The 27,570-nt window shown below is 49.8% G+C and overlaps 1 protein-coding gene across 3 annotated transcripts in view; it reads right to left on the reverse strand.

Moving 5' to 3' along the window:
* Nucleotides 1-27,570, reverse strand: part of MYH9 (myosin heavy chain 9) — a 126,384-nt gene that overhangs the window by 34,294 nt on the left and 64,520 nt on the right. For all 3 annotated transcript variants that reach the window (XM_038756516.1, XM_038756514.1, XM_038756515.1), the window contains 3 exons: nt 10,931-10,958; nt 8,762-8,855; nt 1,148-1,240 (listed from right to left, as the gene is read on the reverse strand). In XM_038756516.1, coding sequence (XP_038612444.1) covers nt 1,148-1,240; nt 8,762-8,855; nt 10,931-10,958 — 215 coding nt within the window. The remainder of the gene's footprint in view (nt 1-1,147; nt 1,241-8,761; nt 8,856-10,930; nt 10,959-27,570) is intronic.

Below are 27,570 nucleotides of genomic sequence, written 5' to 3' on the forward strand. Positions count from 1 at the left end.
ATTATTATTAATGTATCTGCTAGCTGTTGTACTGTATCCTCCCAAGTGCTTACTACAGTGCTCTGCACAGTTAGCATGCAACAAATACCACTGATGCAGCCATATTCTTCCCTTCTAATCTGGAAACTCCCTGTGGGCAGGGCTCTTGAGAAGCAGCGTGGCTCGGTGGAAAGAGCCCGGGCTTTGGAGTCAGAGGTCATGGGTTCAAATCCCCGCTCCGCCAATTGTCAGCCGTGTGACTTTGGGCAAGTCACTTCCCTTCTCTGGGCCTCAGTTCCCTCATCTGTAAAATGGGGATGAAGACTGTGAGCCCCCAGGGGGACAACCTGATCAACTTGTAACCTCTCCAGCACTTACAACAGTGCTTTGCACATAGTAATGCGTAAAAAAATGCCATTATTATTACCAACTCACTGTATTGTCATTACCAGCTCACTGTATTGCCCTTTCCTGCGTGCTTAGTCCAGTGCTCTGCCCACAGTAAGTGTTCCACAAATACTGATGATGACAGTCTGCAGCCATATTCAACCTCTCCTTCTAATCTGTAAACTCCCTGCGGGCAGGGATCGACCCCACCGGCTACTCGGTATTGCCCTCTCCCAAGCGCTTAGTCCAGCGCTCCGCACCCAATAAGCGCTCGACAAATACCGCTGACTGGTCGAACCTGGCTGTTTGGTTTTGTCCTCTGTCTCCCCCTTTTAGACTGTGAGCCCACTGTTGGGTAGGGACTGTTTCTGTATGTTGCCAATTTGTACTTCCCAAGCGCTTAGTACAGTGCTCTGCACATAGTAAGCGCTCAATAAATACGATTGATGATGATGATGATGATGGGCTCAAGGGCAGTTGCATCTGTATTCCAAGTCATCCCTCTCTCAACACCCCTGCGGCCTAGAGGTTAAGGGAATTCCTTGACCCCAGCTTCTCCGGTGCTCGAGGTGACAGGCAGCTCCGCAAGAGCACGAAGCAGAGTCACACACCTACTGGAAACGTCAGGACTAGGACCGCGGAGGGACAACTGTTCCTCAAAACTCGGGCCCACCCAGGACCTCCACTTAGGCGGGGGTCATCCTTTTAAGTTTTAGGGCGGTACAGAGTCCGCAGCTGACCTGCTCTCAGAAAAGTTGGGGCACCATCATCTGCTACTCACAAATCGCGAGGAGTTGTCATTCTTCACTGTCTTGGCATTGCCGAAGGCCTCCAGGATGGGATTGGCCTGCAGTAGCTGCCTCTCCAGTTCACCCTAAAAAAGAATCCAGAGAACCGTAAAGCCCAGTGAGCGAAGTCGGAGGCGGGGGGACACGGTCCTCGGCCCAAAAGCCGGGGCCGGGCGGCAGACCGGACTGCCATCCGAGGCCCGGAGGGCTGAGGGTGACGCTTTGGAGTTGGACCGAATGGCTTTCCACACGGCCGTAGGCCAGATCGTAGGTCAAATTCCACCTGAAATGCCGGCTGGACAACCGGGCTTTTCCAGGGCCTTAAATAAAAGGTCCTTTCTTGCTTCCAAATAAACTCCCGTTTTTAGCGTTAAGACAGGAACTCATTCTCTTCTGCCCTCCCCGTGGCAGTGTGAGCACCTCGATGCGGCAAGCTCCTTTCCTCTAATGGGACCAACCTTAAAAAAACTGGGTTATTGTGAGTCCAAAACTAGCTTAGCCATCGAAGAATGCTTCCTCTAGAAACAGGGTGATCTTGGCAGATTTTTATTCTCCAACCCAGTGCTGGCTCCACTGGGGTGACGACCCTCCCGGCCTTCTGAACCGGACACCTTGGACAGTGTAGCCTAGTGGGAAGAGCACTGGCCTGGAAATCAGGTGATGTGGGTTCTAATCGCAACTCTGCCACATGTCTGCTGGATGACCTTGGGTAAGTCACTTGACTTCTCTAGACTTCCCAAGCGCTTAGTCCAGTGCTCTGCACACAGTAAGCGCTCAATAAATACGATTGATTGATAGATTGATTCTCTAGGCCTCAGTCCCCTCGTCTGTAAACTGGGGATTAAGACCGTGAGTCCCATGTGGGACAGGGATTCATTCATTCAATCGTATTTGAGAGCTTACTGTGTGCAGAGCACTGTGATAAGCGCTTGGGAAGGACAAGTTGGCAACATATAGAGACGGTCCCGACCCAACAGCGGGCTCACATTCTGTCCAACCTGATGAGCTTGGTGCTTAGAACAGTGCTTGGCACATAGTAAGCTCTTAACTAATACCACAGTTATTACCACAATTACTATTATGTTGAGCCTCTGACAAGTCCCGAGAGTTTCCATCGGGGTTGCCAACATCTCAAACGGTGGCTCTCTGGTCCACTGGCTCACCCTTTCTAAAATCCTCACCTCCCACCCCCGCTATCGCTCCGGGATTCAGCCAAACGTCGACACCTAGGTATGTTATGTGTTTTTATATTTTGGAGTGGGAGGGGAAGACAGGACTCCAAAAAAACTGTCTGGTCCCCTGGAGGTCTCCAAACCCCAGCACATTCCCACCCTGGGGGCAGAACGGACCCAATTCCACCCTCCGTGGGGCAGGAAACCCCACCACATAATCAGCCCAATCCAGAACCCGAACAGGGGCCCTAAGCAGTCCGACTGAAAACCCTGTGGAGCTCCTTGTCATTCTGAATCACTGGCTCTTGCTGAGCTACGGTCAGCCTTGGAAATAGCCCCTGGCCTTCCCACCCAGCCCAGGCACGTCAAAAAGAGATTGTTCATTTCACTCCTTTTACTACCGGTATCTCCACGGGGAAAGGCAGGCTGGAAAAACCTTGGTGTGGCCTGACAACTTTTTTATGCTCTTTTTATAAGCCTGGATTGGTGCCAAACTCACACACACACTGCAGCGAAGGCAGCTTTTAACGATCAGAGGGAGAACCAGAGGTAGCAGCAGTAGCAGTCGATAATACACGGAGTGGCTGGCTAACACTGCCTTCGAAAGAGTGGCGCTTAGCACAGCGCTCTGCACACAGTAGGCGCTCAAAAATTGCCATTCATGATCTTGGTGATGACGATGACCGTGAAGACGGGTGGCCTCTTCCAGAGCACTTAGGGAGTTTTCCAGTGGCAACGAGGTGCAGGGCCTGTCTCCTCTCCTCAGAGAACAAGGAAATGACCGGAATCTCAACAAGATGAAGTTACAAACAAGGGTTCTTCAAGAGGGCGGCTTTCTTACACCGCTCCTCCATCAGCAAAAGCGAGAACCACCCGATTCCAGCCGCCATAGATCGTCGAGCAAGAGGGACCGCCTCCTGACATTCTACGCTGTCAGCTCCTTGTGGGCAGGGAATGTGTCTGTTTACTGTTATACTGTATTCTCCCAATCAATCAATCAATCGTATTTATTGAGCACTTACTGTGTGCAGAGCACTGTACTAAGCGCTTGGGAAGTACAAATTGGCAACACACAGAGACAGTCCCTACCCAACAGTGGGCTCACAGTCTATAAGGGGGAGACAGAGAACAAAACCAAACATACAAGTGCTTAGTACAGTGCTCTGCACACAGAAAGCGCTTGATAAATACAACTGAACGACCCGGCGGCATGGGAATACCGGACCAGGCCCCAAAGGCGGGAGTCGCCATAGGGAAGAATTTCTCCACGGGCATTTCCGCACGTCAATAGCGACAGCGCCGCTGGGTCTCTGACCCGTCTCTTGTTTTGTGTTTAGAGGCTTGGGCTGAGGAGGGGATAGAAGGCCCACCCGAGAAAGCTGCTTCCTCTCCAAAGAGATGGACTTGGGCAAAGACCTCTCTCCACTCGCTGATGCTCCCTTCAAACCCCAGGTCCATCTGCCAGCGTGGCCACATCACCCACCCCCGCTCTTTCAATCAATCAATCGATCGATCGTATTTATTAAGCACTTTCTGAGGGCAGGGCACCATGCTAAGTTCTTGGGAGAGTATGACACAATGACAGACACAAGTGGGAAAAGCACGTCTACCAAATCTGTTGGATCGTACTCTCCCAAGCGGGTAGTATAGTGCCCTGCACAGAGTAAGTACTCCATAAACGCACAACCGATTGATTAACGGACTAGGCCAGAGCCCAGGATCCAGCTGCCCACCTCTGCCTCCCCTCCCAATCTGGCCTGCTGCTGGAATCCGGAGCAAAAGTCTGTAACTGGTTGAAACGGGGTGGATGGGGATGGGAGACAAGGGGATCATCGATAATCACCCATTATCATCTGGACTGTAAGCTCGCTGTGGGCGGGGAATGCGTCTGTTATACTGTACTCTCCCTCGCGCTTAGTACAGTGCTCTGCGCCCAGTAAACATTCAAATACGACTGACTGACTGAATTCATCAAGCTCAAACGTCACCGCTCCGCTCTGGGAGCTTTAAGGTGTAGTGATTATTTCTTGGACTTTCTCTTTACCAGACGCACGTCTGCTGCAGATTTAAAACCGGGACCATGCTCTGCGCACAGTAAGTGCTCGATTAAATACTACTAGTACAGTGAAAAGGAATCTTTTTGCTAGTTGTTCTCAGAACGGCTTTAAGAAACGCCTGTCCGGAAGAGTCAGTGTCTCCTGCCACTAGCCTCACTGTGTGACTTTAGGCAAGTAAGTTACCCAGCTTCTCTGGGCCTCAGTTTCCTCTTTGGTAAAACGGGGATATCTGCTTTCCCTCCCGCTTTGATGGTGAGCACCAACTGGGAGAGGAACTGGGTCCACTCTACAGCACAGGCCTGGGTGTCAAAAGGGCCCGGGTTCTAATCCTGGCTCTGTCACTTGCCTGCTGTGTGACATCGGGCAAGCCACTTCACTATGCTTCAGTTACCTCATCTGTAAAATGGGAATTAAGACTGTGAGCTCCATGCGGGGCAGGAACTGTGTCCAACCCGATTTGCTTGTATCACCCCGGTGCTTATCATCATCATCAATCGTATTTACTGAGCGCTTACTATGTGCAGAGCACTGTACCAAGCGCTTGGGAAGTACAAATTGGCAACATATAGAGACAGTCCCTACCCAACAGTGGGCTCACAGTCTAAAAGGGGAAGACAGAGAACAAAACCAAACATACTAACAAAATAAAATAAATAGAATAGATATGTACAAGTAAAATAAATAAATACATAAATAGAGAAATAAATATGTACAAACATATATACAGGTGCTGTGGGGAAGGGAAGAAGGTAAGAAGGGGGGATGGAGAGGGGTACGAGGGGGAGAGGAAGGAAGGGGCTCAGTCTGGGAAGGCCTCTAGTGCTTAGTACAGTGCCTGGCACAGAGCAAGCTCTTAAATGCCTCAATTATTATTATCTACCCCAGTGCTTGGCACATGGTAAGTGCCTAATAAAAACTCTCTAAAGGTCCTCAAGGGGAATACTAATGAATAAACCATCACTGTCTGGGGACTCGAGTCTGATTTTTCTCAAGTTCTGCTTCTGAGGAGATTTGGACAGGTGAAAAGTTAGAAGGGGAGGGGATGGGAGTTCCTGCCGAGAGGGAGGAAATGTAATGGGAAAGCCTCTTCTCCAGGCCAAAGCACGTCTGCCTCACCAGCTTAGAGCGCCAGGTCCCGGCTTGGCATTCCGACCCCGAATGGCCTGGGGCTTCCCTGGGGCAGCCCTGAGAAGCAAGAGAGTTGGGATGCCCTGGCTCCGGGGAGTTTGGGAATCAGAAGGCCATCTGGTCCACAGCCAGACCCAAATGAGCCCGGCCCCCTCTCTCCTCCTGGGTGGCACTGCCAGGCAGGATGGCAACCGACCGGTGCCCCGTGGAGCTTCGAATCCCAGCAGCGGCACTACAATCCCGCAGAAGGGAGTCTCGAGTCTCTTCCAATAATCGTAATAATACCTAGTGGAAAGAGCACAGCCTTGGGAGTCAGAGGACCTAGGTTCCAATCCTGGCTTCGCTGCTTGTCTGCTGGTCAGGTCACTTCACTTCTCCGGGCCTCAGTTCCTCCATCTGTAGTGCGTCAAAGAGAGGGCCTGCCTGGCGGACCACGCAGCCTAACGGATAAGGCATCTGACTTCGGATCAGAAGATTGAGGGTTCGAATCCCTCCGTGGTGAATTTTTCTTTTCTTCTAGACTGTGAGCCCACTGTTGGGTAGGGACTGTCTCTATATGTTGCCAACTTGTACTTCACAAGCGCTTAGTACGGTGCTCTGCACACAGTAAGCGCTCAATAAATACGATTGATTGACTGATCTGTGAAATGGGGACTAAGACTGTGAACCCCATGGGGGCCAGGGGCTGTAACCAACCCAATTATCTTGTATTGCCCCAGAGTTCAGTACAGTGCCCTGCACATAGTAAGCACTTAACAAATACCATTTAAAAAAAAGCACTGTACTAAATACCGAGGGAGATGCAAGATAACTGAGGCCCAGAGAAGTGGAGTGACTTACCCCAGGTCACATATCCGAGATTAGAACCAGGGTGTTCCAACTCCCTGGTTCCGCCACTTGTCTGTTTTGCGATCTTTGCTTCTCTCTGCCTTAGTTACCTCATCTGTAAGATGGGGAGACTGTGAGCCCCACGAGGGACAGGGACTGTATTCAACCCGAATTGCTTGTATCCACCCCAGTGCTTAATACAGTGCCTGGCACATAGTAAGTGCTTAACAAATACCACAATTATTATTACTATTACTACTACAAGTGGCGCAGTGTTGGTTAAATAGCTAAGCCCAGGCAGGCCCCAGAACACCAGAGTTACAACCATAAATCGGAGAGAGGCCTGTACTCCAAGCCTGCAGGAGAAATGGACGGAAAATAAGTTGAGGTCACAGAAGAGCTTCCGCCATCTCAAGGTTCCACAATATGCCTTCCCGTCCTCTGGACTTTAAGCTCCTTGTGGACGGGGAACGTGTCTACCGATTCTGTTTACACTGTCCTCTCCCAAGCGCTCAGAACAGTGCTCTGCCCACAGTAAGCGCTCAGCAAATAGGACTGACGGATCGATCAATCGGACGGGTGGGGCCCGGCAGGGATCTATCTACCTCATCGGCCAAAAAAGCTCGGTAGCCCGTAGTTCCGAGCGTCAAGTCCAGTTACAGGTGCCCTGTAAAGTTCTGATCCTGAGGAATTTCTGCGGGCTCCGGGACCGGGAATCTAGAGGTGGGAATTTGCAACCAGGCTGCTCAAGGCCCGACCACATGGTCCTATGTTTAAGCAATCATCCTAAAAAGCAGAGGATGGAAAAGGAGGGGGCAGGAGGAGGGAGAAAAAGGCTTGAATAGTTTCTAAATATAACTACCGACGCCCCATGGAAAAAGCTTCAGAATGTCTTGTAAGGTTTGGCAAACGAAGGTTATCCTTGGTCCGATTCCAGAAGCCTCGGCTCATTAGGACGTTATATGAAGTACACGCCCCGGGTCTGCATGCGGAGACGCCCACCCTTACGTATTCATATACTGCTGAACGCGACGTGCCAGGCCGTACAGGGGCCGGGGGCACCGGATCGTACTCGGAGGACACATCCGGCTCCTCGGTTTCGGAAAGAAGTTTGAAAGTATGTGCACGGGAGAGGAGGAGACACACCCGCGTGCACGCAGGCACACAGGCGCACACGTGTGCGCGCAGGCACACACACATACACACGCAGTCATGCTGCAAAGTTGGAACATCCCATCCCACGGACGATCCCTCGGTGAGCTTTCCCAGCACTCTCGCCTGTCTGGGGGCAGTGCGTGAGAAAGAACAGCCAACATCTGGTTGGAACACATGCACACGGGACCCTTGGCACCGCTCTACAAGCGCTCGCCCCCAACCGAACCACGCTCCAGTCAGGTCCCCGCAGGGGGATGCTCCAGCCACAGTGCACTGTGGGAAAGTCCGAGTCAGGGTCTCGGGCGGCAGGGACTGGGGACGCGGCCCCGGGGGAGGTCGCCAAAGGTCATCGGTTCAGAGTGAACAGAGAGACACTGTGCATCGCAAGGTCCAAAAAAGGAAAGACAGAGTCAGTGAGCGGAGTCTACGAGAGTCGTTCTAATTGCAGACGGTGAGATTGGTGTGGAGTGAAAAGCTGCTCAGAGATAAACAGATTAAAAAGTCACACAATGGGCAGAACACGCATTCCTGGTGCAGACCGTGCAGTAAAACGTGCAGCTCACCTAGCGAGGACACAACTGATGAGTTCGACCATAATCCATCAAGGGAGAGGGGAGAAAAACGTTAAGTGAGACAACTTTCGAGAGGTCCCCTCGTACTGTCAACCCGGAGGCCGTCCGTCCAGCCGAACTTTAGCGGGAATCGAAAGAGCTCAGGGAACAGATAACCGCTAGAGCCAAAGCTTCCTGAAAAAAGACATTACACCTCCCTCTTCTCACTCCCAAAGCCTAAATAGCGACCGAGATATCTCTCCCTTTCTCCTACACTCCCATCAAGGACCGGGCGTTTCGCACAGTGCTCCGCACAGAATAAGCGCTCAATAAACACTACCGGTTGATGGATGGACTGGCCCTAGGAGGGGAGGACCAGGTCAAAATTCCCTGGAGGCAGCCGGCTGAAGTCTTGATTGAGAATCCCGCTTTGGACGTCACTGGTTTCTACAGAAACCCTACAACTTACCAGACCGAGGAGGAAAAATCCTCGCTAACTACCCGTTCCAAACGAGACCGAGGAAACGACTGATGCGTTTTTTGGGGGGTAGACGTCGTAACAAATCTGCAGTCTCCTCCCTTTCTCAGAGGGCCGTTCTTCAGAGGGTGCCACTCGAGCTATGCCCCAGGAAGACCCACCCTCCCTACCCCATCCCTCCCAAAACCTACAACTTTGGGAACATGAGGAGAGTGTGAACTTCCACGTGGGCACTTACCTGATCTTTCTTGCTCTTGTGTGAAGAAGCAACGTGAGCCAAATACTGAATGACTTTCTTGGTGTTTTCAGTCTTTCCAGCTCCCGATTCACCCCTGGAAAGGGAACGTGGGGATTACTCAAGAGAAAACGGGGGCATCTCTAAATCTACCCTTCTCAACACAAGCCATCCTCTTGACCGCAAGCTTGTTGTGGGCAGGGAATGCGTCTGTTATAGCGCTATATTGTACTAACAATAACAACCATAATTGTATTTGTTAAGCGCTTACTATGTGCCGGGCACTGTACTGAGCACCGGAGTGGGTACCGGTAAATCGGGCTGGACAGAGTCCTCACTGTCCCACACGGGGCTCACAGTCTTAATCTCCATTTTACAGATGAGGCAACTGAGGCAAAGAGAAGTGACTTGCCCATGGTCACACAGCAGGCAAGCAGAAGAGCCAGGATTAGAACGCAGGTCCTTCCGACTCCTGGGCCCGTGCTCGATCCACGCTGCTTCGCCTAAGCACTGAGCCCAGTGCTCTGCACACAGTAAGCGCTCAATAAATACGACTGACTCACTGATAATGGGAAGATGGCACAGAAACACTGCCCTGCTTGCCATCCCTTTAAGCCGGCAGCAGTGACCCCAGGCGCCACAGGGACAGCTGCAGCCAAAAGCGCCCCCGAGGAATTCGCACTCGGTCAGTTTCCCATGGTTCTCAGGAGGCCCCGGCTAAAGGAATCTTCTCCCCTCGCTCGCCTGGTCACTTGGCAGCCTTCATTTCTAAATGGTTTAGGAGCGAGTTCGAAGGCAGCTGCCGAGCTGGGGGCGGTCAGAGGCACTTAGAACAAGTCTCTTCAAAACTTAAGTTGTGTCCAAAACAGAATGTTTTGTGCCATTAACTCCTTCGGCATTCGGGTGTGCCAAAAGTTTGTTTTTTGTTGGGCTGGGAGGGTGAGGACTCAGGAATGTAGGGGCTAGTCTAGCCCTCGAGTGGGAAATTACCTCCCAGATTCTACTGAGTTGGGACTGATTCTCATTAGCCTGTACTGTGAGAACTCCTATCCCGTAGTCCTTTTGGGGAAGACGAGTCCCAACTAGGGCTATGAGGTATACATTCAACTCGCTCCACCTTCCTGCATACCGCCCAGGGTATTCCCAGTGGAAGAAAGGACGAGGCGGTAAGGAAGATTTGTGTGGGGAGGTCAAAACAATCAATGGCATTTATTGAGCATTGACCATGTGCAGAGAACTATACTAAGCGCTTGGACTCAGGAATGTAGGGGCTAGTCTAGCCCTCGAGTGGGAAATTACCTCCCAGATTCTACTGAGTTGGGACTGATTCTCATTAGCCTGTACTGTGAGAACTCCTATCCCGTAGTCCTTTTGGGGAAGACGAGTCCCAACTAGGGCTACGAGGTATACATTCAACTCACACCACCTTCCTGCATACCGCCCAGGGTCTTCCCACTGGAAGAAAGGACGAGGCGGTAAGGAAGATTTGGGTGGGGAGGTCAAAACAATCAATGGTATTTATTGAGCGTTGACCGTGTGCAAAGTACTATACTAAGCGCTTGGGAGAGTACAATATAAGTGAGTTGGTAGACTCGTCCCCCATCCATGACGAGCTTACAGTCTAGAGATGTCGATTATTCCCCACAGGGAAGAGTGTCAGGCAACTCTACATGTTTTGTTTTGTTGTCCGTCTCCCCCTTCTAGATTGTGAGCCTGCTGTTGGGTAGGGACCGTCTCTAGATGTTGCCAACTTGTACTTCCCTGTATATATGTATATATGTTTGCACATATTTATTACTCTATTTATTTTGCTTGTACATATCTATTCTATTTATTTTATTTTATTAGTATGTTTGGTTTTGTTTTCTGTCTCCCCCTTTTAGACTGTGAGCCCACAGCTGGGTAGGGACTGTCTCTATATGTTGCCAACTTGCACTTCCCAAGCGCTTAGTACAGTGCTCTGCACACAGTAAGTGCTCAATAAATATGATTGATTCCCAAGCGCTTAGTCTAGTGCTCTGCACACAATAAGTGCTCAATAAATACGATTGAATGAATGAATGAATGAACTCCCCTTCCCTCTCATCGCCCTCCTCCTCCTCCCCCAGAACCTCTCTGAGCCCCCTCACGTCACAACAGGGACCACCCCCCAGAAGGCAATGCCATACTTACGTGCACAGAATGGACTGATCTTCTCGATCTGAAACAAAGGGAACACAGGATGAGACAGAGCAAAACCAGTTTCCGTCTGTTACAAAAGCCCTTTGTTCAGACTACAAAGACAGTGTGCTGCCACTGCCCCAAACATGAAGTGCACGGGCCTCTCAAAACTCCCCTACGAGAGGATCTTCAGAACGGCGGCCAAACAGAGGCCGGCCGCATGTCTCCCGTGACGGAGGCATGTCCCGTGTCTCCCCCGGGGCAAGCCGCGGCGATTCCAAACCCTCGGCCGGCCGGCCCGGTCCCCCTCCTCCACCCCGCCTCACCTCAAAATCCGAGCTATGGAAGATGGAAATCAAAACAGACTCGTGGTCCGTGATCATCCTCCTGTCCTGCTCCACCACTTCCCAGCCTGACCCAAGACCGAACAAACGGGAAGAGCTGAGCTCGGTCCAGAACTTACGACCTCGATTACAATCTCCACAGCGGTCGACACCCTAGGGGGCTCAAATCCATTTTCTGACCTCCAGTGAAGTGAGTGGTGGCCTACTTTGCATGCAAAGGTGGAGAAGCAGCGTTGCCAAGTGAGAAGGGCGTGGGACCTGAGTTCTAATCCTGACCCAGCCACTTACCGGCTGTGTAACCTTGGGCAAGAGACTTCACTTCTCTGTGCCTCAGTTCCCTCATCGGCAAAATGGGGATTCAATACCTATTCTCCCTCCTACTTCAAGTAGGAGCCTCATTTGGGGCCTGATTATCTTGCATTAAGTGCAGCGCTTGGTACATAAAAAGAGCTTAAAAAATACTACAATTATTACTATTTTTATTATTATTATCATTAATTCATTCATTCAATCGTATTTACTGAGCGCTTACTGTGTGCAGAGCACTGTACTAAGCGCTTGGGAAGTACAAGTTGGCAACATATAGATACGGTCCCTACCCAACAGTGATAATAATGATGGCATTTATTAAGCGCTTACTATGTGCAAGGCACTGTCCTAAGCGCTGGCGTGGTTACAAGGTGATCAGGTTATCCCACGTGGGGCTCACAGTCTTCATCCCCATTTTACAGGTGAGGGAACTGAGGCCCAGAGAAGTGAAGTGACCGGCCCAAAGTCACACAGCTGACAGGTGGTGGAGCCGAGATTTGAACCCATGACCTCTGACTCCAAAGCCTGCGCTCTTTCCACTGAGCCACGATGCTTATTAGGCCAGATATGGTTTTCAGAGAAAAAGCCCCCCTAAAACTCTTTTCCAATTAAGTTCCCACACCTCCAGTAGCAACAACCCAACAAGTTACACATTTCAGACCCATCCTTCTGCTCTTAGGTCTATGTGAATATCCCATTATTTAATCAGCTCTCATCCTGACCTATTCCCCGCCCTACATGCTCTACGTTCGTTCTTCCTTCTACTCTCACCACTGACAAATTATCTGCCTGTCTCTCGCTTTAGCCCGTAAGCTCTTCGAGGGAAGGAAACGTGGGTTTGACTTCAGCAGGTTGTTCTCTCCCAAGCGTCTAGCACAGTCACTGGCACTCAGAACGTGCTCACAGACCATCGGCCGATCGGAAGCCTCAGACCGGTTTCCTGCACCAATCTGCTCTGCAAAGAGTAAGCGCTCAATCAATACCACTGATTGATTGATGACAGAACTCTTCCCCTCTGCAACCGTTCCCTCTACTGACTTCACATCCCTAAGGGTTGTAAGGAGCAATCAATCTGAAAACAAAGTGCTGAACTCACAGCCGCTACAGTCGTGTGGGTCCATAGTGAGATCTTAAACCACCACCACCACCACCACACAAAACCTTCTTCCGCCCCCCCCACCCATCCTAACCTCCGCTAAGGCAGGTTCAGAGACGACCTCAATAAATACGATTGATGATGACCTGATGGTCATTCTGAAGACCATCTTCGCTTGAAAAGCAGCCTGGCCTAGTGGATAGAGCACGGGGCTGGGAGCCAGAAGGACTTGGGTTCTTAATCCCGGCTCTGCCACTTGTCCGCCCAAGATCAAATCACTTCACTTCTCTGTGCCTCAGTTCCCCCATCTGTAAAAAGGGGATTGAGACTGCGAGCCCCACGGGGGATAGGGATTGCGTCCAACTCCATTTGCTTGTATCCACCCCGGGGCTTGGTACAGTGCCCTGGCACATAGTAAGCACTTAACAGATACCACAATTATTACTAGCGTCTTTATTACTAAGGTCCATCTCACTGAGGTTGGAGAAGGGCTCACCGCACCATATGCCAGGTGGGGCTCGCATGACTGGGCCCTGGGTGACTGAATCAGGAGAATGACTCATATCACCCTTGCACACAGCCTGGGGTGATGTTTATGGTAGTTCAGTATTAGAACGGACTCCCAGGAGATCCTGGGTCACCTCCCTTCCAAAAAAGGTAGCTCTCGCTACTAGCTTGATCTCTGCCAATAGGTTGGCCCTGGGCCCTTCATCCCCACTCTCACCTCCTACCCACCGACTGTTTGAGAAGCAGCGTGGCTCAGTGGAAAGAGCCCGGGCTTTGGAGTCAGAGGTCCTGGGTTCAAATCCCAGCTCTGCCAATGGTCAGCTGTGTGACTTTGGGCCACTTCTCTGTGCCTCAGTTACCTCACCTGTAAAATGGGGCTTAAAACCGTGAGCCCCCCGTGGGATAATCTGATCACCTTGTAACCTCCCCAGCGCTTAGAAAAGTGCTTGGCACATAGTAAGCGCTTAATAAATGCCATCATTATTATTCAAGAGAGAAACATACATAACCACACACGTACCACACAACAACCCATAAGTCCCCCCACCCCTGCAACTTCCCCCAGGAGAGAAATACAGCAAAAATAAATTCTGGGGAGAAATCTTTGAGGAGGATATTAAAAGACACCCAAGCCCAGGTATCAGGACCCAGAGCTCCATCGCTTTCCTGTGAACAGACAAGTTTCCTCTTCCTCTCTTCACCCTCCCCCTTCTCCCCAACCCCTCCCCAGCCACACCTCAAAATGAAAAAGACATTCGTTCATTCATTCGGTTGTATTTACTGAGCGCTTACTGCGTGCGGAGCACTACACTAAGCGTTTGGGACACTTTCTCCTACCAAGCACGTAAGACCCCAGTTCCACAGTAGAGCCTGAAATTAGGATTTAAGCTGCAAATTGGCGAAAAATTTGCAAGCTGAAGGGACGGTGGAAGGGTGGGGAAAGTCCCACACTGCGGCAGTTTTGCGGCAGTCTGGTAAGTGGGTAAAGTCTTCTGGGATGAATCCAACCGTCAATTATACGGGATTCCCTCCTCCCCTGCCCCATTTTGTTCTCCCCTTGGTCGAAGCCGGCTGCAGACATGTTTAGTCATTTTCTCCTGAAGCCGGCAAGAATGTACCTGCAAGCGCGGGCGAGCCACATGGCGGCGGGCAGACACTACCATAAAAGGAAACATTCCCATCCGAGATCCAGAAGGAAATGCTTTCCCAGAGCAGTCGCGGGGATAGCTGGAATTCCTTTAATTGTGTGAGGACGAGTCAGATGCTGTATTGCTGAACAACAGGAAACGGGACCCTATCAAAGAGGCCTGAGAGGCAGCAGGGTTAAATTACTTCTCTCTCTTTCACACACACAAACACAAGCAAGCGCTCCAAATTCCAACCTTACTTATCAGAATCCATTACCTAACCGTCCTCCCCTGGACTGTGTCTCACAGGATTTCTGAACAACATCCACAAGAGGGGCGATCATTTTAACACGGCCTTAATGTGGAAATTACGGGCCCTTCAAAATTTGCTTCCAGCTTACTTTAGCGCTTGTACTCACCGCAAACAACCCCAACTGACCTCACTGGCCATTATTACAACCAGGTACCCTGCTCATCCCTGCCACGGACAGACAGGAATCCATGCTGGGTGAGAACTCTTTCACCCAGTTCTTTCACTGCCCAGTGTGTGAGAAGTCTCCTTGAATTTTGATAATCCCTCTAGACTGTAAGCTCCTTGTGGGAATGGAACATGTCTGGCAACACTGTTATTTCATATTCTCCCAAGTGCTTAGTACAGGGCTCTGCACACACTGAGTGCTCAATAAACACCAACAAAATGACTGATCTGAGAAACTCAGAGAGATTTGGACACGAGTTGATCCTCATATCGCCTTAGGAAGAAGTCAGGGAGCTCAGTTCTCCCCTAATTTTGAAGCATGCGTATCTTCTCAGAGGTCAACTTTCTCACTTGAAACTACGGCATTCTCATCAGTTTATGCCTATCTCTCTCCGCGTGCAAGCTCTTCGAGGGCAGGGCCCATACCTTTCACTTCCTTTCTACATGGGACCTAGTTTGGGGGAATCGACATGCTCTCCAAGAGATGCAATTCTCCCTGTGCAGGTGAGGAAGCGGAACCACCACGTGATGGAGATTGCCCAAGACACCTCAGGATTTCCTGAGCGCCAGGCCGGCAGAGGAAGAAGAGAGGGGGATCTTTAACCCCAAGCCAGTGCCCAGCCCCACTCCAGCTCACAGACTGCACTGAAAAAACATAACTCACACCCCGTCCAAACCAAACTTCTTTGAGCACTGACAAGATATGAAAAGATGTTTAATTCAAATTCAGCCTCATCAGCCGGTGGTAGTTATTATTTACTGCGCGCAGAGCACTGGACTAACCGCTACAGAGAGAACATCAGAGTTGGCAGAAATGATTCCAGCCCTCAAGGAGTTGACAATCTAGTCTAGGGGACGTTGCTTCAAAAGAGGCTGGGGACAGAAAGCCAGGGGCCTGGCTAGCTACACTGAGGTGTGGAGCCTGGTGGGGGGCCGGAGGGTGGTGGGAGGAGCCTGAAGTTTAAAAGGTTGCGGGGGAGGCTCACCAAGCTGCGCTCTGACCCCCAAATCCCAGAGATTACTTGGGGGGCCCCGTTTAAGGTGCTGGCTAGGGTAATAATAATAATGATGATGGTATTTGTTAAGCGCTTACTATGTTTCTAAGCACTGCGGTGATCAGGTTGTCTCACGTGGGGCTCACAGTCTTAATCCCCATTTTACCGTTGAGGGAACTGAGGCCCAGAGAAGTTAAGTGACTTGCCCCAAGTCACACAGCTGACAACTAACGGAGCCGGGATTTGAACCCGTGACTTCTGACTCCAAATCCCGGGCTCTTTCCACTGAGCCACGCTGCTTCTGGGATCAGCCCTCGGGATCCTTCTGTGAAACTTCCGTGGGCTTAGGGGTCCATAGCTCTTATTTCACACCAACCTCCTCCCTCCAGACCAGGGCTGGTCAGCCCCGCCGAACTTAGGGGTAAACAGCGCAGCCCCCACAAAAGTGGGGTTTATGGTGCCGATAAATCTAGGGGTCACCAGAAGACGCCCCGGGCGAATCCTAGCCTTCTCCCAAGTCCGGCAGCTCCCTCGGCTTTCCCGGGGAGGGCAGAACCTGCGTGCCTCGCTCCTTTTCAGCTGCTTGTGCTAGAATCCTGCCGGGAGGTAGAGATTGGATTTTAATTTTTGGTTTTCAACCTCTTTGATGTTCGATGCTGATGAAAAGCTAGATTACCCTTTAAGTGTTTTGTGTTTTTTAAAAAAACTACCTACTTGGGTGCTAACATCATCCGTGCCAACTGAGTCAGGAACAGCCACTAAACATGCTGGCGCATGCATTTAATGGTGGACGAGAGCCATTTCGAAGCTGGCTGTAAAAAGGAGGGAGGGGGGGGAAAGAAGTGCAGGGGGGACAGTGAAACCCTAACCTCTAGGGTTTAGCCTCTGTTACAGAATACCCAGCAGACCTTATCATTCACTTCCTCTGTAAGAAGAGCTGCGCTTGAGCCCGTTCTTCTCCATAAAAGGCAAAGCAACTCTGGTGATGACATCAGTTCCTAGAGGAAGTGTAATGCAGGGGCTTGGTTCACCACTTTTTTTTCAAACCTCGAACTGACTCACGAGGACTTTCAAAACGGGAAAGTGGCGGGGGGAACAAACCGACCAAAGACAATCCCAACCTCCTGTCTGGAGGACTCTGGCCGGTCCCTAGGTCTGGCTGAACTGGAGCCCCGCCGGCAATACTCCCTCGCTATTTCTCGTGACTATCCGGATCTTGACACAAGGTGTCTGGTGCGTGGAGGCCGGCCAGAGCGGTTTACACATTTCCAGTCTGAACTCCCCCCGTCGGGTGGTCCTGGTGGTCCCATGAGAAGCAGCGTGGCTCAGTGGAAAAGAGCCCGGGCTTTGGAGTCGGAGGTCACGGGTTCAAATCCCGGCTCCGCCGCTTGTCAGCTGGGTGACTTTGGGCAAGTCGCTTCACTTCTCTGGGCCTCAGTTCCCTCATCTGGAAAATGGGGACGAAGACTGTGAGCCCCCCGTGGGACAACCTGATCACCTCGTAACCTCCCCAGCACTTAGAACAGTGCTTTGCACATAGTAAGCGCTTAATAAATGCCATTATTATTATTATGACTGCTCGGTGGGCTACGGGCCGGTAATATTCGGGACAAACCCAGATTAGAACAGTGCTTTGCACGTAGTAAGCGCTTAACAAATGCCATCACTATTATTATTATTTAGCCACTGAAGGAGCTAACTTAGCAGACCTCCTCAAAGCCCCTCATTATAGGCTCTGTTCTACCTCCCACCTGCAAGATAAATCTTTTCTTCTTTACAGTGACAGAGGGGTGGCAGTAATAGTATTTATTAAGCACTTACTGTGTGCCGGGCACCATTCTGAATGCTGGGGAAGAGTGTACGGAGGCGGGGAGAGGGAGAGAGTAGAAAAGGACTTTGTTCTGACAATCTGAATATTTGGGTGGCTGGGGGGATGGGAGGCAGACACATCGGTAGTGAAATACTCAAACATAAGGGACAAAGGCAAATATGCAATACACAAAATAAAAAACACCTCATTACTCTCGGGTTGTTTTTGGTAACAGGGTGGGGGAGAGGGAAGACAGGAGAGAGAAGGTTTTACTTTTTGGTTCTCCAATCGATCTGACTGGTTAAGGTTTCTGGCCTAGCACAGACTCCTGGAGTTTGGGCAGCCGGTGGCTCTTGGAAAATTCCAGGAAGTGGGAGGGTGGGAAAGGGAAGGGGGAGATGAGATAATAATAATAATGATGGCATTTATTAAGCGCTTACTATGTACAAAGCACTGTTCTAAGCACTGGGGAGGTTACAAGGTGATCAGGTTGTCCCACAGGGGGCTCACAGTCAATTCCCATTTTACAGACGAAGGAACTGAGGCACAGAGAAGTGACTTGCCCAAAGTCACAGAGCTGACAATTGGAGCCGGGATTTGAACCCATGACCTCTGGCTCCACAGCCCGGGCTCTTTCCACTGAGCCACGCTGCTGGTGGAATAGTAATATATTAGGAAAAGCTCTAAATTAAGAGCTTCTAGACTGTCTTCTAGACTGTGAGCCTACTGTTGGGTAGGGACCGTCTCTATATGTTGCCAACTTGTACTTCCCAAGCGCTTAGTCCAGTGCTCTGCACACAGTAAGTGCTCGATAAATACGATTGAATGAATGAATGAAAACAGAAGCTCAAATGTTAGCTTCATCACTAAAACGCAAGATTCCTAGGTGGCAGGCGGCCTGTGGACAAAGCAGGATGTGATCCGGCTGGAGGGGAACATGACATTGGTGACCGATGGCAAAAGCCCTCCCCACTGCCCGTGTGGAGAAACTGAGGCTCAGAAGTCAAAGGCATGTCACAGGCGAGCGGTCGGGAGAATCCCACAAGAGCTGGTATGATTCCTGCCCTACCCGGGAAGCTCCACTGGGCTTCTAGACAGAGCTTGGGGGGCAGGAATGCCGAGGGAGCCCTATTCCCAGGGGGACGGAAGAGCGCACCTCGAAGCCCAAGACGGCAGCTCCGGGAATGGTCTCTCCGGGTCCTCTTGGAGCCCGGAGTCCTGACACAAGCATGGCTTAGTACATAGCGCAAGGGCTTGGGAGTCAGAAGGAACTCGGTTCTAATCCCAGGTCCACCGCGTGTCTGCTGTGTGAACTTGGGCCAATCACTCCACTTCTCTGGGCCTCAGTTATCTCATCTGTAAACTGGGGATTAAGGGAGTGAGCCCCATGGGGGACAGGGACTGCATCCAACCTAATTAATTTGTATCTACTCCTGTACTTAGAACAGTGCTTGTCGCACAGTGAGTGCTTAACAAGTACCGTAATTATTATTATTTTTGTTGTTGTTATTATTATTAACAGCTTTGCTAAGCAGGAACTAGCAGAGAAGCAGTATGGCCTAGTGGAATGAGTTCGGGTCTGGGACTCGTCCTAGCCCACCAATCACCTGCCATGTGATCTTGGATAAATCAAGTGCCTCAGTTGGTCTCATCTGCAAAATGGGGGGGGGGGGGGGGATACCCAGTCTCCCTCTTACTTCGACAAGGAGTCCAATATGGGACTGGGACAGAGTCCCACCTGATCAACTTCTCTCTACCCCAGTACTTAGAACAGTGCTTGACACATAGTAAGAACTTAATACTGTAAAAAACCAAAACGATCTGGGAAACGAGATTTGGGAAACGATCTACTCAGCACTTTGATGCTCTTCCCCCTCTAAACTGAGCTCCTTGCAGGAAGAGAACCCGTCGACCAGCTCTGTTATACTGCACTCTCCCGTGTGCTTAGTACAGGCTCGGCACACAGTAAGCGCTCAATAAACATGACTGATCTTGAGAACAGGCCTCAACTTCCCCCAAGCGCCTCCCCTTCGGTCCCCATTAACCCAGCCAGGAAATGTGTGGCTGTTTGCAGGCAAGGAGCAGGTCCAAGCATGAACTCTTCGCTTGGGAGCCACACTGCCAGGGGGGAAAAACCAAAATGTGGCAGGAGGATGGGGCGCACCCTGGAAACCAGCGGGCTTTGATGAACGCGGAAGCCATCGGCTTCTGGGCCAGGAGCCGGAAGGACCCCGCTCCAGGGAGGGTGAGACAGAGCCACAGGGTGGGGGCCGAAGGGATGAGAAATTAAGACAAACAGGGCAGGGGTTGAAGAGGAGTGCATGTGCGGGGGCGGGGGGGAAGACACCTGAACAATGCTTGGATAAATCCGGCTCCGAAGCAAATCAGAAATACGCCCTGCTCCCTTCCCGCCTGAATCGTGGAGTGTAAAAGCCAAGCGATTTCCAGATGGCTAAAGCAGCAAATGAGTAAGTCGGGTCACACGGGATAGGACAGTGACACAGTCACACTGCTTTTGACTTCAGGGAGGTGCGAGAACTACTTTTACCCACATGAAAGACTTTTTTTTTTCATTATTTTTTAAGCGTCTTAAACAGAACTCCCTGACTGGCCTTTGTCTAAGACATCCTATTAGCAGTTTGGAAAGCCGCAGCTTTTTCTAGCCGGATTCCCAGGCTGTGTTTGGAAAACAGGTTTTGCTCTGTAAACTGGCCAGAGAGGAGATAGCAGTGCAGGAGGCCTCTCTGGTCTGCCATCAAAAGCCATACCGACACACTTTATCGGCAAAAGGAATGCTGTTTGGCCTAAGGAGACTCCGGCTTTCATGTTGTAATTAGGGAAGTCTTCCTCAGCAAGACTGAGGGGATTTTAGGGGAGTACTTAGATCCCTGAAAACTTCCATTCCCTTGAGCCTTTGGATACAAGGGTGCTCCCTAGCTGACCATCTCTGTGGTACTGTACTTTCCCAGTAAGTACTCAATCAATCAATCAATCAATTGTATTTATTGAGCGCTTACTGTGTGCAGAGCACTGTACTAAGCGCTTGGGAAGTACAAGTTGGCAACATATAGAGACGGTCCCTACCCAACAGTGGGCTCACAGTCTAAAAGGGGGAGACAGAGAACAAAACCAAACATATTAACAAAATAAAATAAATAGATTAAATAGATTTATATATATGCCATTTTAGATAACTGGCATTGATCAATTGATTGGCCACCATCCAGAGCTTATTGCTGCAAAAACCAAAGAGAGGGAGCTAGGGTTAGTGCGTTGGGTAAAACAGCGGTCAGCCAGATCTTTTCCAGGGTGGACAGCCTGGCATGCCTCCCCCCTCGCCGCCCTCCATGATATTTGTCAGCATCCCCCACCTCATGATCCCTGCTGCAGGGCCTTGGGCTCTGGGCCTCAGTTTCCTCAACTGTAGACTGGGGATAAGATACTTGTTCTCCCACCAGCTTTGACTGTGAGTCTCTTACGGCACGGGCACAAGAGCTGCTTATATTGTATCTACCCCAGCACTTGGCACAAAGAAATTCATAAATGTCGCAGTTCTTCTTGATACAACCCCACACAAGCTCGTACAGATAGGAACATCGAAAAGCTCATGTCAGCAAGCTCATGTCAACTAATCTACAGTTAGAGTTTCCACTTTTTTTTAGGGCATTTGTTAAGCACTTACTATGTGCACTAAGCACTAGGGTTGATACAAGCTAATCAGGTTGGACACGGTCTGTGTCCCACAGGGGCCTCACAGTGTTTATCCCCATTTTACAGATGAGCTGAGGCACCAAGAAGAGAAGTTCATTCATTAAATCTTACTTACTGAGCACTTACTGTGTACAGAGAACTGTACTAAGCGCTTGGAAGAGTACTACACCAAACAGACACATTCCTGACCCTTAAGGTCACACAGCAAAGTGGCAAAGCCTGGATTAGAACCCGGTTCCTCCAACTCCCAGGCCCGTACTTTAACCACTAAGAATGCTGCTTCTTGTAAGAATTATGGTTTTTGCAGGAGAGAGAGAACAGGCATAACACGGAATATCAAGGATTTTAGGCCTTGAGACTGGTAAAGTATGCAACTCATACGGGGATCTAGACTATAAACTCACTGTGGGCACAGAAGTTGCCTGCTAATTCTGTTGTATTGTACTCTCCCAAGTGCTTAGTACAGTGCTATGCACTTAGTAAGCACTCAGTAAATATCATTGATTGAGTTCACAATACAGTAAATAAAGAGCGAGTCCATCGACCGTTGAAAGATAATTCCACCACCACCCCTTCTCTGTAAATAAAATGAAAAATCATGTTCATCAAAGCAACAGAAATGCTAAAAATCCTGGGCCCTGCTGAGTGAACCCGTTAGGTATTTGGTCTGTTGATGTGGGTTTATCGAATGAGGGAAGGTAACTGCCAATGTGTCTTTCCTGGGCCCGTCCGTGACTATTGATATACCGAATATAGAGCGTGCATTCAACGTAAAACCAACGATAAACACACCTTCCTTCTCGTTGGCCCTGGAAACTAACCTGGGGCTGAGAAGAGTCAAGAAGTGTCCAGCTTCCCTCCCGTCCCACAGTCCAGTGGGGCACTGGGGCATTAAATATATTTGCACACGAGATGCCAACCCAAGAACTGATAACTTTCTCCTCACACTCCCATTAAAGAGAAGACGCGGTGACATCATCACCCCCTCCAGTGAATCACGGGAAGGCAGGGAATGATGATGAAGTCAGCCGGTCCGTATTGGGAAAGTGGGGATGCGTCAGACAGCCTGCGGACATAAAGTGGGGTGGCGGGGATTGACTTGGAAGACCCAAAGGAATCAATCAATCAGTCAATCGTGTTTATTGAGGGCTTAGAGTAGAAACAACGGGTTCCGCCAAGGATTGTGATCAATCATCACAAGGATTGTGATGGGATTTATCACGGGGAGACAGACTGCTGGAGAACTGACAGAAAGGGAGCTAGAGCCACTTTAGGGTTAGAATGAGTAATAATAATAATAATGGTATTTGTTAAGCACTTACTAAGTGCCAAGCACTGTTCTAAGAGCAGGGGTACATACAAGGTAATCAGGTTGTCCCACATGGGGCTCACAGTCTTAATCCCAGCTCCGCCAATTGTCAGCTGTGTAACTTTGGGCAAGTCACTTAACTTCTCTGTGCCTCAGTTACCTCATCTGTAAAAATGGGGACTGACTGTGAGCCCCCCGTGAGACAACCTGATCACCTTATATCCTCCCCAGCGCTTAGAACAGTGCTTTGCACATAGTAAGTGCTTAATAAATGCCGTCATTATTATTATTATTATTATTATTATTATTGTTAATCCCCATTTTACAGATGAGGGAACAGGCACAGAGAAGTGACTTGCCCAAAGTCACACAGCTGACAAGTGGTGGAGCCAGGATTAGAACCCGTGACCTCTGATACTTTCACCTCATGTGCACAAGATGATTTAACTAGTCTGTCCTTGAAAGGATGATGACAGCGGTGCTTGTGGCTATTAGTTCCACCTCAGCGTCATGGTCGGAGTATTTTGTCTCCAAATGAGTCACCCCATCTGTGGCTTTCTCTTACTGTCATTTCCCCAGCACTAAGGCTTGATGGCTTCAAACTCTGCTTCAGTGTGTCCTTGGAAGATATCTTTGGAACCCAGTCTGGGACTGACATGGCCCTTTTCCTCAGAAAGGTTTCTGAGAGGGGCCAGGCTTCACGAAAAAGGAGCTCCTCTCTCCCACCCCCAACCCACTTAGCCTTTTTTCTGTTTTTATGGTATTTGTTGAGCGCTTACTATGTGCCAGGCACCGTACTAGGCACTGGGGTAGATACAAGCTAATCAGGCTGGACACAGTCCCTGTCCAACATGGGGCTCACAGTCTAAATCCCCGTTTTTTGGGGGTTTTTTTACAGTTGAGGTACCTGAGGATCAGAGAAGTCAAATGACTTGCCCGAGGTCACACAGAAAACAAGTGGCAGAGGTGGGATTAGAACCCAGGTCCTTCTGATTTCCAGGCCAGTGGTCTATCCACTTGGCTATGCTGCTTCTCACACCTGAACTGATGAGGAGGTCCCTCAAACAAGAGTGGCTCAATGGAAAGAGCCCGGGCTTGGGAGTCAGAGGTCATGGGTTCGAATCCCAGCTCCGCCACATGCCTGCTGTGTGACCTTGGGCAAGTCACTTCACTTCTCTGAGTCTCAGTGACCTCATCCGTAAAATGGGGATTAAGACTGTGAGCCCCACATGAGACAACCTGATCACCTCGTACCCACCCTGTGCTTAGAACAGCGCTTTGCACGTAGTAAGTGCTTAACAAATTATTATTATGAATAATTTGTTAAATTATTTAGTTGTCTTTATTCATTCATTCAATTGTATTCATTCATTCGTTCATATTTATTGAGCGCTTACCGTGTGCAGAGCACTGTACTAAGCGCTTGGGAAGTACAAGTTGGCAACATATAGAGACGGTCCCTACCCAACAGCGGGCTCACAATCTAGAAGTCCCCCTCGTCCCCCTCTCTATCTCCCCCATCTTTCCTCCTTCCCTTCCCCACAGCACCTGTATATATGTTTGTACATATTTATTACTCTATTTATTTATTTATTTATTTTTATTTATTTGTTTATCTTGGACATATCTATTCTATTTATCTTATTTTGTTAGTATGTTTGGTTTTGTTCTCTGTCTCCCCCTTCTAGACTTGATAGAAGGGGGAGACAGACAACAAAACATATTAACAAAATAAAATAAATGGAATAGTAAATATGTACAAGTAAAATAGAGTAATAAATCTGTACAAACATATATACAGGGGCTGTGGGGAGGGGAAGGAGGTAAGGTGGGGGGGACGGGGAGGAGGGGGAGAGGAAAAAGGGGGCTCGGTCTGCCTTATTAAAACAAGGCAACGAGGATGCTCTGACCACAGCTGATTATGCTCAAAACTAATGTTTAGGGCAAGAGACTTAGTGTCTAGAAAGTGTACCCAATGTCTACTCAACCAGGAAGGGCTCCAGGGCCACGGGGAAATCAATCAATCAATCAATCGTATTTATTGAGCGCATACTGTGTGCAGAGCACTGTACTAAGCGCTTGGGAAGTACAAGTTGGCAACATATAGAGACGGTCCCTACCCAACAGTGGGCTCACAGCCTAAAAGGGAAAGCCAACCTTCTGACCAAACATTGCTTAGGCAGCCTTCCACCACGGTGTGGGCAATTGGGGATAGCTGAGGGAGGGGACTGGGGCTGAGTAACGGGTTAAATCGTTTTTACATGAGTTTCAGCCAGGGCTGAAAGCGGTCCCTGCCGCTTCTCCCCACGAAGCTCCGAGAGCTTATTAAGAGACCATAAATTCCCTGAAACCGGACCAAATTTGGCAGCCAGACTAATGAACGTGTATGGCTTTCACTGTCAGCCAGCTGGCTCCTGGACCTCCCTCCCGCTTTCCCGCCAGCACCGGGGGTGTTTCACAGCCCCCCTTGAAGGTTTCCCGGAGAGTTGGGCTCAGGGGAGGGAGACAAGGATGCCAGTCCTCACAATAATAATAATAATAATAATGATGGCATTTGTTAAGCGCTTACTATGTGCAAAGCACTGTTCTAAGTGCTGGGGGGGATATAACATGATCAGGTTGTCCCACGTGGGGCTCACAGTCAATCATCATCATCATCAATCGTATTTATTGAACACTTACTGTGTGCAGAGCACTGTACTAAGCGCTTGGGAAGTACAAATTGGCAACATACAGAGACAGTCCCGACCCAACAGTGGGCTCACAGTCTAAAAGGGGGAGACAAAACCAAACATACTAACAAAATAAAATAAATAGAATGGATATGTACAAGTAAATAAATAAATAAATGAATAGAGTAATAAATATGTACAAACATATATACATATATACAGGTGCTGTGGGGAAGGGAAGGAGGTAAGATGGGGGGATGGAGAGGGGGACGAAGGGGAGAGGAAGGAAGGGGCTTAGTCTGGGAAGGCCTCCTGGAGGAGGTGAGCTCTCAGTAGGGCCTTGAAGGGAGGAAGAGAGCTAGCTTGGAGGATGGGCAGAGGGAGGGCATTCCAGGCCAGGTTGGCATCTGTAAATCCCCATTTACAGATGAGGTCACTGAGGCTCAGAGAAGTTAAGTGACTTCCCCACGGTCACACAGCAGACACGTGGCGGAGCCGGGATTCGAACCCATGACCTCTGACTCCAAAGCCCGTGCTCTTTCCACTAAGTTGCAGAGCCACTTCCTTGGGCTCTGACACTTGTCTGCTACGTGATCTTGCACTGGTCATTTAACTTATCTGGGCCTCGGTAAAATGGAGATCGAGGCTGTGAGCCCCAAGTGAGACAGGGACTGCATCCAACCCGATGTGCTTGTATCCAGCCCAGCGCTTAGTACAGTGCCTGGCACAAAGTAAGTGCTTAATAGACCGTGAGCCCGTTGTTGGGTAGGGACCGTCTCTATATGTTAGGAGGCCTTCCCAGACTGAGCCCCCTCCTTCCTCTCCCCCTCACCTTACCTCCTTCCCTTCCCCACAGCACCTGTACATATGTATATGTTTGTACGCATTTATTACTCTATTTATTTTACTTGTACCTATTTATTCTACTGATTTTATTTTGTTAATAAGTATTGTTTTGTATTGTTTTGTTCTGTCTCCCCCTTCTAGACTGTGAGCCCACTGTTGGGTAGGGACCGTCTCTATAAGTTGCCAACTTGTATTTCCCAAGCGCTTAGTACAGTGCTCTGCACACAGCAAGTGCTCAATAAATACGATGGAATGAATGAATGAATATGTTGCTGACATGTACTTCCCAAGCGCTTAGTACAGTGCTCTGCACACAGTAAGCGCTCAATAAATACAACGGAATGAATGAGTGAATCATCAATCGTATTTATTGAGCGCTTACTGTGTGCAGAGCACTGTACTAAGTGCTTGGGAAGTACAAGTTGGTGAATGAATAAATACCATAGTTATTATTACTATTATTAGTCACAGATCTCAGGTGACTGCAGTCCGATTACTTAATAATAATAATAATAATAATGATGGCATTTATTAAGTGCTTGCTATGTGCAAAGCACTGTTCTAAGCGCTGGGGAGGTTACAAGGTGATCAGGTTGTCCCTCAGGGCGCTCACAGTCTTCATCCCCATTTTACAGATGAGGGAACTGAAGCCCAGAGAAGTGAAGTGACTTGTCCAAAGTCACACAGCTGACAGTTGGTGGAGCGGGGATTTGAACCCACGACCTCTGATTCCAAAGCCCGGGCTCTTTCCACTGAGCCACGCTGCCTCTCACGCTACCTCTTCCGTGCGGCTTCCTGACTCCCTAAGATTTCTCCACTGAGCCGCCGGGAGAAAAAGGTCTTAGCACTTATGCACGTGGCTACAAACACGTGCTCACAGTCGATCCCCATTTTACAGATGAGGTAACTGAGGCAGCGAGAAGTTAAGTGACTTGCCCAAAGTCACACAGCTGACAGTTGGCGGAGCCGGGATTAAGACTGTGAGCTCCACATGGGACAACCTGATTACCTTGTATGTACCCCTGATTGACTTCTGCACACTGTAGGCGCTCAATAAATACGACGGAATGAACGATTGGGGTACCAAAGGACCAAGTGGATCCATCTCACCGCGGGCTCAACTGCTCACTAACCTAACCCATCCTCTTCGCAGGCAAAGTAAACGCTCACTCGCCACAAACCCGCCACTTGCTCAGAAAAGGAAGTCGTTTCCTAGTTCTTGCTTACGAAACGCAGAAATGGCATTTCCCTGCAGAAACCAGGCGAAAGGGCGGGCTTGGGTTCGGCTCCGCACCCGGGGGGGAGGGCAAGGACTCCTAGGCTAAATTGGCAGGCGGTATAAACTTTGAGGAGGGGACGGGGGTGGTGGTGAGGGGCCCCGGAACCCCACACCTACAAAGTAGCCTCTGGCAGGTGGGGAAATGGCGTCTTACTAGACCCCCTTTCTT

The sequence above is a fragment of the Tachyglossus aculeatus genome, chromosome 14 (genome assembly GCF_015852505.1).
Source record: "Tachyglossus aculeatus isolate mTacAcu1 chromosome 14, mTacAcu1.pri, whole genome shotgun sequence".
NCBI classification, from domain to species: Eukaryota; Metazoa; Chordata; class Mammalia; order Monotremata; family Tachyglossidae; genus Tachyglossus; species Tachyglossus aculeatus.